At 48.2% G+C, this 13197-nt stretch overlaps 1 protein-coding gene across 2 annotated transcripts in view; it reads right to left on the minus strand.

Annotated features, from left to right (window-relative positions):
* The window catches only part of NBEA (neurobeachin), a 377725-nt gene that overhangs the window by 331970 nt on the left and 32558 nt on the right, over window positions 1-13197 (minus strand). For both annotated transcript variants that reach the window (XM_090258648.1, XM_090258647.1), the window contains exons 3-6: window positions 11449-11549; window positions 11122-11217; window positions 9327-9448; window positions 6501-6627 (exon numbers count right to left, since the gene is read on the minus strand). In XM_090258648.1, coding sequence (XP_090114774.1) covers window positions 6501-6627; window positions 9327-9448; window positions 11122-11217; window positions 11449-11549 — 446 coding nt within the window. The remainder of the gene's footprint in view (window positions 1-6500; window positions 6628-9326; window positions 9449-11121; window positions 11218-11448; window positions 11550-13197) is intronic.

Consider the following 13197-nt stretch of genomic DNA (forward strand, 5'->3'; position numbering starts at 1 on the left):
GCCCGTGAGTCTCAGCACACCTCCCAGTAAACTGACATCCAGAGGCGGCGGAAACACGACAGCTGCGGTTGTTCCTTTAGGAACACTCCCATCGTGCCGGGCACTGCGAACACCCAGATGTGACGCGGCCGGCCACGGTCCTGACTCTGCTGAGAGCTACAGTGTAATGAAGCAAACACACATCAGACGCTGAACAAATACAGAGTCACACGCCATGACGCTTACTGTGTGGAAAAGCGCAGCGTGGGGGAGAGAGGGCGGCCTGGGTTCTAATCTGGATATTGTGGGCAAGAGAGACGTGTCAAAGGAACAATTTCACATGCACAGAAGATTGAGATAGAAATGAGCGCAACTTAGGCTTATTAAATCCAGGAATAATCACATATGCTAAACTTAATGTGCAAATATTCATTAAAAATAAGAAACAAATTTACACAGAGTTCTCATTGTATGGTTACTAGGGTCAACAAAAAGCATTTTAGGGTTTATTTTGACATGGGATGGTTTAAGTTCTGTAATAATTTGTGGGTCCAAGAAGTCTCTTTAAATTTAAGAGAGTAAAGCAAATATATATATTTTTTCTGAAATATAGAAAAATACAAATGATTTAAAGATATTTGAGCAAGTAAACCTTCAATGGCTGTGCAGGAGATTAGGCTAGGTTTTATAAAAAACATAAAAATATAACCTATGCACCCCGATGTTCATAGCAGCCCTGTTTACAATAGCCAAGTGCTGGAAACAACCTAAGTGCCCGTTTGTAGATGAGTGGATCAAAAAACTGTGGCACATTTACACAATGGAATACTATGCAGCAGAGAGAAAGAAGGAACTTCTACCATTTGCAACAACATGGATGGAACTAGAGAGAATTATGCTTAGTGAAATAAGCCAGGCAAAGAAAGAAAACTACGTTATGCTGTCACCTAATACAGGAGACTAATGAACAACACAAACAAATGAGCAAAATTGAACCAGAGGTATGTAAACAAGGAATAAACTAACAGTAACAAGGGGGGAGGCAGGAGGGAGAGAAGGGGGTAAGCAGGGGAAGGGTCTAGTCAAACAACATGTATCAATGACCCACGGACATGGGCAACTGAGTGGGGACTGAATGTGGGAGAAGAGGGGGCAGGGTGCAGGGAAGTAAGAAGGGGAAAAAATATGAAAATATAAAATACAGACCTTATTCTCCAGATTACTATTCAATTATTTCACATAGACTTGCAAAGTATAGAGCTTTAATAGGAATTCTCAGCCACTAAAATGTCATTTCAAGGTGTCCAAGACACTTAGCACTAAATGCACTATTATTCTGGTTCAGAATATAAAAACTGAACAACTCGTAGAATAACCGTAACACGGTAATACATAACGTCATTTCTCAACTACAAAAAAAATGTCAGGTCAAACCACTTAACTACTTTACATGTCTTTTTAAAAAACTGTTTCATTCTAGGTTATCTTTAACTCTAATTTTTTGCAAACTGAATCATTAAAGTCATTTAACAGAATATGGTTCTAAATATTACAAATTTATCAGACAGACACCATTAAAAATGAAGCATCCAATAAATTAAAGAAAAACCTCACAGAAGTTTACATATAAGAACAAAACTTCTCTGTATTACCTTCACTGAGTTATAAATTTTTCAACCAGAACGCAACACAGAAGATACAATCTTTACATTTTTTAGTAATTAAAATTTCCAAATCGACTAGATGTAAATAAATGTCTACAAATACAAAAAAAAAAAAAATCCTGCTACTTAAAGATGTTTTTAAGATAAATGCTATTGCTGTATTATTATATTGACATACATCATGTAAAAAAGCACTCAATCAACAACTGAAGTTCCTACTGCTGTGACCAGATAATTCAGTGTGCTGAACAAGACAACTTTTATTAATTTCATATGCACATAAATTAAGTTCCCAGTTTACAAGACCTATGACTTCTGGCAAATCAGTCTGTCTGAACCTATTTCCATCTGTAATAAAGGGGGAATAATAATGCCTATTTTTTGGAATGACTGTAAATATTACACATAATGGACAATGTATCAAAACTATGAAGAACTAATACATATTTGGCTCCCATAAGTCAGATACCATTAATTAAATGTCTATTTATTTTTAATCTACTTTTCCTCATGATAAAAATTTTTCTGTTAGAATTGACATTATTTAGTCCTCAGAGCCATTCATCCATTGAAGAATTCCCTGAGGACCTGCTTCATGCCAAATACACCGCAGATTCCGAGTATAGAAAGGAAGACAGCATGCACAGCCTACGGAGGCTTCCGTGGGAGGAAATAAACATGGAAACCGTTACAAACACCGGAGCACACCAAAGCACCGGAATGGGAGCAAAAACACAAGACAAACTGAGCGCAGAAGGGGAAGGAAAGAGAGAAGGGAGGCTCAGCAGAAGAACCCCCAGAAAGAGCAAAATGAAGCTCCAGACTAAATGAAGGATGCTTGGCCCTGACCGGTGCGGCTCAGTGGACTGGTCATTGTCCGAAAGGTGGCCGGTTCGATTCCCGGCCAGGCACAGGCCTGGGCTGCAGGTTTGGTCTCCAGTCGAGGTGCCTTTGAGAAGCAACCCACTGATGTTTCTCTTCCAAATCAATGTTTCTCTCCCTCTCTTTCTCCTGCCTCCCTTCCCCTCTCTCTAAAAGTAAATAAAAGTAAATAAATAAAATGCTTAAACTTAAAGAAGAAGAAAAAAAATACCTTGGAGGATGAATACCAATTACTAAGTAAACGAAGGGCAAAAAGCCACTCCGTGCAGAGGCGTCCTAATACGGCACACACCGCCCGGACGCGTGACCAGACCTTTCTTTCCCAGCGTTCGGGTTCAGGGGGGAGACAGACAAAGGCCCCGTTGTAGACAGACCTGCTGGACAACCTTAGGGATCAGCCTTTGTTTTTAGCAGAACGTGGCGTCTCTGAGGACTTCTCAGCGGGAAAGTGAAATGAGCATCTCCGCAGCTCGGGATAACGAATGGCGGGCGTGGGGAACTGGGACAGGTAGGCAAACACGCACAAAGTGAGCCCTGGAAACCACGGGGAAGGTTCAGGCCAGACGCGCGCAAGCAGCTGAGCGGAGATGAGGGACTCCTCACTTAAGAGCCGTGGGGGTGGGGCATGGGACTCAGTCTAAGATGCTTCCCAACTTTCCCCTTAAACGGGCGCCGTCATGACTTAGGATAATTAATGCTGTTAGCCAGTTAATCAGCCAGACAAACAGGACTGCAGTTACCGAGAACAGTCTTCAGTCACAACTATGATAAGATTCATCACGTGGCCACGAGACTGCCTGGCTGAGTGAATAAAGTGGGGGTCACAGAGTCTGTTCTCTCCTTGGTATGTCGATATACACTCTACAGGTACACACACGTGAGTCTTCCAGTCAGAAGGGCCTCCTTTGAATTTATATATACACACACACACACACACACACACACACACACACATAAAACCTATATATGAAGTATATATGCAGACATACACACATATATAAGCACTTTGAGTTGACCTCACTGGGGTGACAATGGTTAATAACACCATACAGGCTTCAGGGGTACAGTCCAGAACACGTCACCTGGGCACTGCACTGTGTGTGCCCCACCCCAGCCAGTCTCCGCCCATCACCACTCACCCCCTCTACCCTTCCCTCTGGTCATCACCACGCCGTTGTCTGCGTCTGGGAGGGTTTCTTCTTTGTTGTTGTTCAACCCCTTCACCTTCTCACTCCGCCCCCAACCCCCTCCCTCTGAGATCTGTCCGCCCGTTCTCTATTAATGAGTCTGTTTTTATTTTTGTTCGTTAGCCACTTTGTTTATCAGACACCACACACGAGTGAGGTCGCATGGCCCTCGGCTCCCTCTGGCCGGCTGGGTTCACGCCGCACCGCGCGCTGCCGGCCCACCCAGCCGTGGCCAAGGGCAGGCGCTCCTTCCTTCTCCCGGCCGCGCGCGGTGCCTGCTGCGCAGATGCACCTTCGCCTCCGGCCTGAGGGTTCTGACTAAAGAAAACGGAAGGACACCTGGAGGCTGTGCGTGCGCACTCGGCTCTGCACTTGGTTTCAGACCCAACGGCAGGTCTATGGAATCAGAACGCCAACAGGATCAATAACGAAGTCCTGTACTAAGAATTCCGAAGCAAACGTAACCTGTTTACACACACACCAACAGCAGGTGACGGGTACGGAACACTTCCTATATACCGGGCAGTACGCTAATGGGTTCTGTCCGTGTTCACAAGCCTGGCACCCGGTAACCAAACAGCTAGGAAGGTAACACACAACGTAGCAACATAAAGGGTTCTTTCTGAAAGGCTAGTTCAAGTCCTTAGTAAACAGAATAGCAGCTTAAGCTGGTGCAGCTTCTGGAAAACTAAAGAAAGGCAAGGATAAGAGAATAAATTTATCATGAATAATGCGACAGGATAATCAAATACTTATGATTTCCAAGGTTTGTAAGAATCTCTGCAGAAGGCTTTTTAAAACCCAGTCACTCCCAGCTCCTCTCCTGCCAAGACTCCTCGGGAAACTTAGAGCTCTTACAGATGGGAAGGCATTTCTTATTTTAAAAAATTATGTAAGCATGAAAGAGAACAAACCGGTTAAGTGGCTCTGAGTCAATGACAAGTTTATTTGGTTCCTAATTTCACTCCGGTTTTTATCTGTACTCTGTAAGCCACTGTGTACTAAACTTGTCTGATACAAAAACCACCCCCAGAATCTGTTTAAAACACATAACCCTAACATAAAAATTATAATCCCCCAAATCTGAATTTCCCACAAGCCCCCACTGACACCAGAAATGGGGGCACATCTGGCAAACCTCTGCCTGGGCCCCTCGCAGGTCTGATGCGCCGGCACTGCGGGGGCGGGGGTGCCCAGCTCCTCAGAAAGGCACCAGGGCTTTGCGTCAAGGGAAAGTAACGCCCCACTGACATATCAGTTTATTTGGAATCGTTGCTCTTTAAGCCATTTTCCATGTACATAATCACAGGTGACTGTTAACTGCTCTTCTTCAATAGAAACAACATCATTACCCCCTTTGACATAAAGCAAGAATCACTTAAGCCCCACCCAGAATGGTACTTCCTTCAGTACTCGGCACAACAGACATGGGACCCTAAGGAGAGCGGAAGCGACGAGGGAAGGTGCAGATGCCCCTCCACCCCCGCGGGCCCATCGCGCAGCTGCTCCTACAGGTGACTGCCCGGGTCAGGGCAGAGGACGCGCGGCACAAGGCGGACGTCCCACAGCCCCGTGTCCCAGACAGACTCGGAGCCCAGCGGGGCCAGGCCTAACCTGCCGGGATCAGAGGCCCTGCCCTGCCCCGCGTCTCTGTGGGTCTTGGGCTTCTACAGGCTGGTCCCTGACACAAGGAGGCAGCCCAGGGGGCACTTCTCCCTAACGCCCCGCTGACAATGAGGGGATGATAAGATAGAACCCTAATTACACAGTTGCATGTTTCTCTGCATTTTCTGTTCTTTATCTCTACAGAAAACTATAAAGCACATGTACCTGCCGGGTCTCTGAGTAACCATATGCTAGTGGACATGAAACAGAGGGGTCTTTCGTGGCCAAAATACTAACAAGAGAGCCGCGTGCTTCCCCCTGAAGCCATCATTACTAACGGAGCAGAAGTGCGTGAACCCTGCCACCAGGGAACAACATCAGGGCCCCCAGACCCGGAGGGCTGACCTCTGCCTCCTAACCGAGCCCGGGCCCTCCCTCCAACACCTCCCCGAGCGGGCCTCCGCTCTGCCGGCCAGCCCCGCCCGCCTCCAAGCCCAACCGGGCCGGGCAGGGGCTGCAGCTGGAGAGCACCGCAGTGCAGTCCCCCATCCGAGACCCAGTGAACGCCCGAAAGCGCGGCGTGACCGGACCCTGTCCGCGCCACGCTCTGCCCGGTCTGCGGCCTCCTGTGCGTACAAACCCGGGAGGAAGGCAGCGCACCAGTCAGATGCGGCAGCAGCGCTCCCCCACCCCCGCCCTCGCCCCGAAGGAAAGGGAAAAGGGACCGGCTGGAACAGCGCCCGCGAGCGGAGGCCGGGGGGCACGGGGCACCCACCGCGGGCACAGCGGACCCCACGCCCGAGCACTGGCCGGGTTTGATGCGCCACCAAGGATGGGCCGAGGCAAGACCTGAGAAGTGCTTCCGGGCTTCTCCGCAGACCACAGGTGCTGCAGGTGGCGGGGAGGGTGGGGGGCACCGCCGCAGAGAACGGGGTTGGGGGGGCTACCGAGAGCATCTGTGAGGGCGCTGCGGGGCGCACTGGGCCGGGGATCGGGGCTGGAGGGCGGGGGCTGGGGGCTGGGGATCAGGGATCTGGGATTGGGGGCCAGGGGCCGGGGCCTGGACTTGCTGGCAGAAGGTGGACTACGAGCAGGGGAGAGAATTCGGAGTCCCCACGGGGGTTCTGAGACCGCGGGAACGGGACCGGGGCCCTGTCCCCAGCGAGACCTGCGCCCCTCCTACCTTGCGCGGCTGGAAGTCGTATTTCACACAGTGCTGGAAGCCCTTCCCCTTGGACTTGAGCGATGTGACTATCAGGCAGTTGCCCACGAAGTGAGCCGAGTAGCCGACGCCCTTGCTGGTACGAAAACTGCGGGAAACAAGAGCGTAGGGTACCCTCTGCCACACTCGGGCGTGTGTAAGGGCTGTCACACCAGCAGCATCAGACACTGGGAAAACTAACACTTCTCTACAGAGCAGAGGGCTGTTACAAGCACCAAATAAAGACGAAACATAAAAGGGTTAGAAAACGAAAAAAAAGAATGTAAACTGAAAAAAATAGAGAATCATTTAAACTTTCAATTTAAAACATCCCAAGTACATGAAAACAAATTAATGGCCCACAAGAGCTACCAAGTCGGTTACATCTACTTTTAAGGACTATCTGGAATGAGCAAACACCAGAATCATTTATACAGTTAATGTTTCAAAAACAACATATTCCCTAATTCTACCACCTTTGAAAATAAGTTACAAATTTTAAAAAATGTCAGAGCCAACTTTGAAAAATAATGTAGCCAATAAAGCAAGAGTACATTTTTAATTTTAGTCAAAAAAATTATGTGACTATGAAACATAGCTATTTTCTTCTAGACGAGCATTCTTCCTAGCTGTGAACTCAACCCCAGGTTAAAAAATAAAAAAGTATATGTTTTGAAAAATGACAGTATTATTGAAATAGCAAACGTATGCTTTCCCAGAACGACCACCTGGAAGCCCACCCCCGTGTCCGTGTGGGAGTTCGGAGGGCTGCCTAGAACCCTGCCGACAAGCTTACCAGCCAGCACCACAGCCCACTCCCACTCCCGCTTCCCAGCCAGTCGCTGCGGGAGGGGCCTCTCACTACCACTGTCTCCTTAAACCCTGTGCGCCGGGCACTGCCCGTCTCCTCTCTGCCGTCGAAGGCCGCGGGCCCCAGCAAGGACAGCCGGCGGGACACAGCCGGGGCTCACGCGGCCTCTTGTCCCAGCTCGCCGAGGGGGACCTGAGTCCGCTCCCGGGAGCACTTCCAGCCCCTGCTGCCCAGCCAGGCCTTGGGGCGCCGCTGTGGGTGGCCGGCTCTAGTCCGGACAGGCAGACCCGTCGCGGGCGGAGCGGCCCGTTCTGCTGGCTACCCACCCCAGAGTTCATCTTAGGGACTGTAATTTCCTGCGTGGTCGGCACCGTTACCACTGGAAAGCACAGCCTGATTGTGCTCACAGAACAAAACGGGCGAAAGGCAAAGGCAATGCAATCGGGCGGGGCTTAGCTGTCCTCCGACCCGGAGCGGCGTCCCCATGAGGGCCCCAGGCCCGCCAGTGGGCACAGCACTGAGAAGGGCTGCACCCACGGCTCTTCAGCTGGAAGTGGGACAGGAACCGCGAGGCAACCACAAAAAATAAGTAGAATTAACTGACTTAACCGTGTCTTCCTAAATTTAACATTTTTTAATATATAAATATTACATTTAATTTAACGTCGTTTCAATACTGTGCTAAAGAATGTCCAGCTTTTTAAAAGAAAGTTTTAGATAGTATTTGTTAAATTTGTGCCTCTTCTTATAATTTTTTGATGTCACAGGGACTACTTTACACCTTATTTTTTCAGACTTTCAAAGTATTGCTCATAATCGTCTGCAATATTTTTACCCATGCTCATCCCATCTACAGACCACGTTAGAAATGTTTTACTCTGAGAGTTCCATAAAGGTGCCAATGCAAGTATGGCAGCAAAGTCTAGTCAGAGCGCTTGTGGGGACGATGCAGTGACTGAAAGAAGCTGCAGGAGGTGGTTTTTCCATTTCTGAAGTGGGAATTTCAGTTTGAAAAATGAGCCAAAAGAGGGTCGTCCAAAAACACTTGATTCCGAAGTGTTGGAAGCTGCTGTCACAGAAAACCCCACCGTTACCTCCAGGGAACGTGCAGAACAATGTAACGGAGCCCATATGGCCATGCTGCGCCGACTGAAAAGGATCGGGAAGGTTCCAGTAGCTGGAAAACGGGTCCCACATGAACTGTCTCCAGAGAATCTGCAACGGTGTGTTGCTTGTTGTGAATCATTGCTTTCCTGGCACCTTCAGGCACCGTTTTTAGGTCGGCTTGTTACAGGCACTGAGAAGTGGGTCCTTTACCATAATGTTAAATGCTGCCAATCGTGGGTCAGTCGAGGAGGAAGAGGAGTTCAACAACCAGGAGGAGGCCTTCACCCAAAGAAGGTCATGTAGAGTGTATGGTGGAATATGGAAGGGATTGTCCATCACGAACTGTCAGACAACAATCAAACCATTACTGCTAATCTTTACTGTGAACAACTCCGTCGTTTGAAAGCAGCTTTGAACCAAAAGCGACCCTCCTCAGTCAACAGAAAGGGTGTCGTCTTACATCACGATAATCCTCGTCCTCACATAGCTCGATTCCCCAAAAATTTCTTGAAACAGTTTGGTTGGGAAATACTGCTTCACCCTCCATGTTCTCCTGACCTTGCTCCCTCTGATTATCACTTGTTTCGGGGACCACAGAGCCATTCTGCTGGTCTTAGGCTGCCATCAAGAGAAGAGGCTGAAAATGAGTGGATTCATATTTTGCTTCAAAACCTAAAGAATTTTACAGGCGTGGCATTTATAAGCTACTCGACAGATGGAGTGAGGTTCTAGAAAGCAAAGGAGGTTATGCTAATGAACATATGTTTTCATAATCATGGGCTTTTTCATTTTTAGAATAAGAGCTCGAAATCGGACATTATTTTTGCACCGACCTTATACAAAACTGAAAGGCTTAAGACAGAAGTACTGACATTAACTCTACAACTTACCAATAAAGGTACGGCTTATCCTTGTCGACATTAATGTTGTTTAATGGATCCATGCGGAACCAGGTGTTCAGCGTGAAGCCACTCTGGTAAGGCCACTTGGCAATAGGAGGCAGTGCAATCGCCTACGAGACACAGAGTGTCCATCAGAGCGGCTGCGACAGTGACCACGGTCAGACGTGAGTCTCACAGATTAAAAAGCAGTGAAGGTTTAAATATCAGAAAACCGTCGCAAATACAAGAACAGAAACTATCACGGTATGAAACCCTATCAATATTCCGTTGGCCACAGGAACACTGCATTTGCAAACGTTCAGCCAATGACGCGTCATCTCTGGTTCCGGAGCCGTTTCAGACCCCAGGACGTCGTCCTCCACGTCCACCAACACAGGCCCCTGTACACACGCCACGGAGGGCCCCGTGGTCTGTGGCTTCTGTTAGCTTTTCAGAAAGATTTCATTGATTAAAGGAGGCTGAGTCTTTAAATCCAAAAACAATTGTGTGAGAGAATGTTAATGGGATCAATACTGAGAAATTCAGGTATCATATTAAGAGCTAATGCTCATAATAGTGAAACAAAGGTGGGGAAAGTGTGAGATAATTAAGAAACTTAACCAACAAAATTTATAACCAAAAAGGGTTCAGACCCACTCATAAGTAGGAAAGGAATAATACAGTATTCAGGTGATAATAGCAATAAAAGAAGTCCAGCCATTCTAAGGGAAAAAACGAGAAAGCGGTTAGTTACTGGACTTGAGTGGATTTATTATTCTCATACGACAGCCGAATCCCTACCCCACAGAAGGCTGTCACCCACGGTGATGCTGGGACTGCTCAGCTGCCCCCACAGTCCCTGTGCGCCACGGAGCAGACAGTGCCGTGCTCTAACAGGCACTCTAAAGAGTCCCCCGCACCCAGACCGCAGCCTGTTTCCGCAGCTGAGACGAGACTTCGAGCCCCTGAGGCGGACCGGCCCTTGCGTCTCCCTCGCGTCTGCCGTCGCCGGGCACACCCGGACGGTCTCACGGGCAGACCACAGGCTGGGCCACAAGCCAGCCTCAGCAAGGTCAGGGCCGAAATCATACCAAACATCTTCTCTGCCCACGAAGCTCTGACATTAGAAACCAACTGCCGAAAGAGAAGTAAAGAAGCCCCCCCACGTGTGGAGAAGAAACTGCACACGACTGAAAACGCCCGGGTCACAGAGGAAATGGAAGGTGTGGCCAAGAGATCTGGAGACAGACGAGGACCACCGGCCGCCCCGAAGCTCCCGGGGGCAGCGGGGCAGGGAGCAGCGGACGTCTGCAGCATCACGGGCTGGTCCAGGAAAGGACGCCCACGGGCCCGCCTCCCGGGCACCGGCCCCCCAGATGCCCGTCAGCGCGCCAGCGGGGAGGCAGCGGCAGCCCAGCCGGCCGTGCGGCCCCACTCAGAAGGGGAAGGAGAGGGACCAACTGCCGCCGGGCCACCGCCAGGTGATTTCCAAAGCAGACGGCAGATGAAGGAAGCCTGACAAGGAGACGACGTCACGTGTGATTTTAATGATACGAGGTCCTAGAAAAGGCAAAGTTAAAGCACAAGATAAACTGCAGGCGAGGGGAGGGGACCGGCTTCCAACGCAAACAGGGGATTCGGGGACAAAGGAACCGTCTCCATCATGACTGTGCTGGCGGCCACCAAACTATTCAACAGGCGTCAAACGACACTTTTTAACTTAGTGAATTTTACTGCAGGTAAATTCTGCTTCAATAGAGCTGACCTGAAAATACATAAAAGTAAACATGTGCTTTAAACTCACCGCAGCACTACAGCCGGGAAAGTTGAAGAAAGTGTCAGGCCCATGTCTCTGCGGCATCTGATTAAGAACCGATAATAACTTCACTGCATGTCTTGGCTGAGGAAACAGGGAAAAGAAACGGCATTGGTACAAAATGAGCAAAACACCTAACATATCACATTAGTCACTGAACTGTCTTTCTAACTAAAGAAATTAATTTTAAGTGATGTACCTAACTCTTGAAGAGGAACAAGTCCCGTCACCCGTTCAAGCGAACAGCGCCCTGGAGACGGCTGCTGAGCACTAAGGACCCACACCCAACACGCGACGCCCCCTGCCCACGCTTACCCAGACCCCGCTCTGTCCCCGCAGCATGCTGAAGAGAAGCTTCAGCTCCTTGACGGTGACACTGTAGCTGGCCAGGACCCCCAGCATGTCAACTAGAAGATCTTCAAAGGAAAATAAAGTTACTCTGAACTCTAGTCATGAGCTGCCATCTGTCAAGGTAACACACTTTTTAAAAGATGGAAGTTATCAAGTGGCATTTCAATACACACACACACAAATATGTAGCTAAATATCCTCATGAATAGTTATTCCAATGAATTTTTAAGTCAACAGAAAACCAAAAACATTATATATAAGCTTCAGAATTTTTGTGCATCAGGTATAGCATTCCAATTAAGTTTTCTTAGCAAACACAGAGAACAGATGTTCAGAAGTTCTCAGAACACACACACACCATAATGCTGTACACAGGGAAAGGTGGGCAAAAACATGCAAAGGGACAGTGACTTAACATTTTCAGTCAGTTGTTTTCAAATGGAAACGTGATAACCCACCATATTTTAACACAATGGTTTTGAAACACTCCCTGACACACTGACCACCACTCCGAGCGCCTGGTCCCTGCCCAGGACGTGTTAGCGTCACAAGCCCCCACAAGCCTATGAGGGCAGCACCCCTCCCCTCTTCTGAAAACGGGGGACGTCAGGCACGGGTCGCTTCCGCTGGGTCCTGCAAACGCCCTGCACCAGGGAGTGAACAGCGTGGCCTCTGAGCCTCTCACCCAGCAGTCCCTGAGCGGAGCACCACGCAAGCGCGTGACTAGTGACCCTGTGACGCTGATGGGTCCCTGCGCTCGCCCATGAGAGACAACCAGCTCACCACGTGATAACACTACGGGCCTGTGACCCCTCGTCCTGGTTACGGCCTCATTTCACATATTGTGAGTCACACCGCTATCAACTGCTTTTTTGCAAGAAAGTAAACATCTAAATATTTTTATTTGCTTGATTGCTAAAACACTTCCTACGAATTAAAGATACTATAGAAGTTATTGCAATCAATACGCACTGACAGTCTAAAAATCATCACTGATTAATAAAGACTAGGTTAGTTACTGAAATATAACATATACTATGCAATATCATAGACTAATAACTAGAAATTGAGACTTTAGAAGTATTTATCATGTATTTCAAAATAGGAATTTAATCAGTTATTTTCGTCAATAAGCGACTGACATACTTAATGTCACAATAAGGCAGCAACCTCCCTGATAAACCTGTGACAGTGGGTACGCCATTTTTGAGGGACCTGTCCATGAAATCCAATGTTCCATCATTCAAATAACGAGACGCTCCTGGTGAGGACACAGGAAGCAGAGGCTGCGTCTCCCAGAGAGAACTCGGGAGGGAAGGCAGCCCCCCCGGGCCCCACGCCGCCGTAGAGCAGAGCGAGTCCCCCGCCCCAGGGCCCTCCTCAGGGGCCCCTCAGAGGCTCGCTCGGCTACCAGCGCTCCCGTGAAATACGTCATTTCTACTTCCAAACCTTTATCTCATCTCCTGTGTAATAATTATGACATCATTATTAAAATGTCTTATTTTTTGTACACATAACATAACCAAGCAACTCAGTTTAATTTTACAACAGGGTTCTTTCTCTGTACAAGATTTTTAAGGAATAAAAAATACCAAAAGGAAGAAATTCTCTTATCAATTTACTCCACACCTTCCCATTATTAATTATTAAATATTCAGAGTGAAAACTTAGTAGGATTTCGGTAGTTGCTGGAGCTTCATTAGCATGTCATCT

Source organism: Furipterus horrens, unplaced genomic scaffold (genome assembly GCF_987537825.1).
Source record: "Furipterus horrens unplaced genomic scaffold, mFurHor1.1.pri manual_scaffold_12, whole genome shotgun sequence".
Lineage (NCBI taxonomy): Eukaryota > Metazoa > Chordata > Mammalia > Chiroptera > Furipteridae > Furipterus > Furipterus horrens.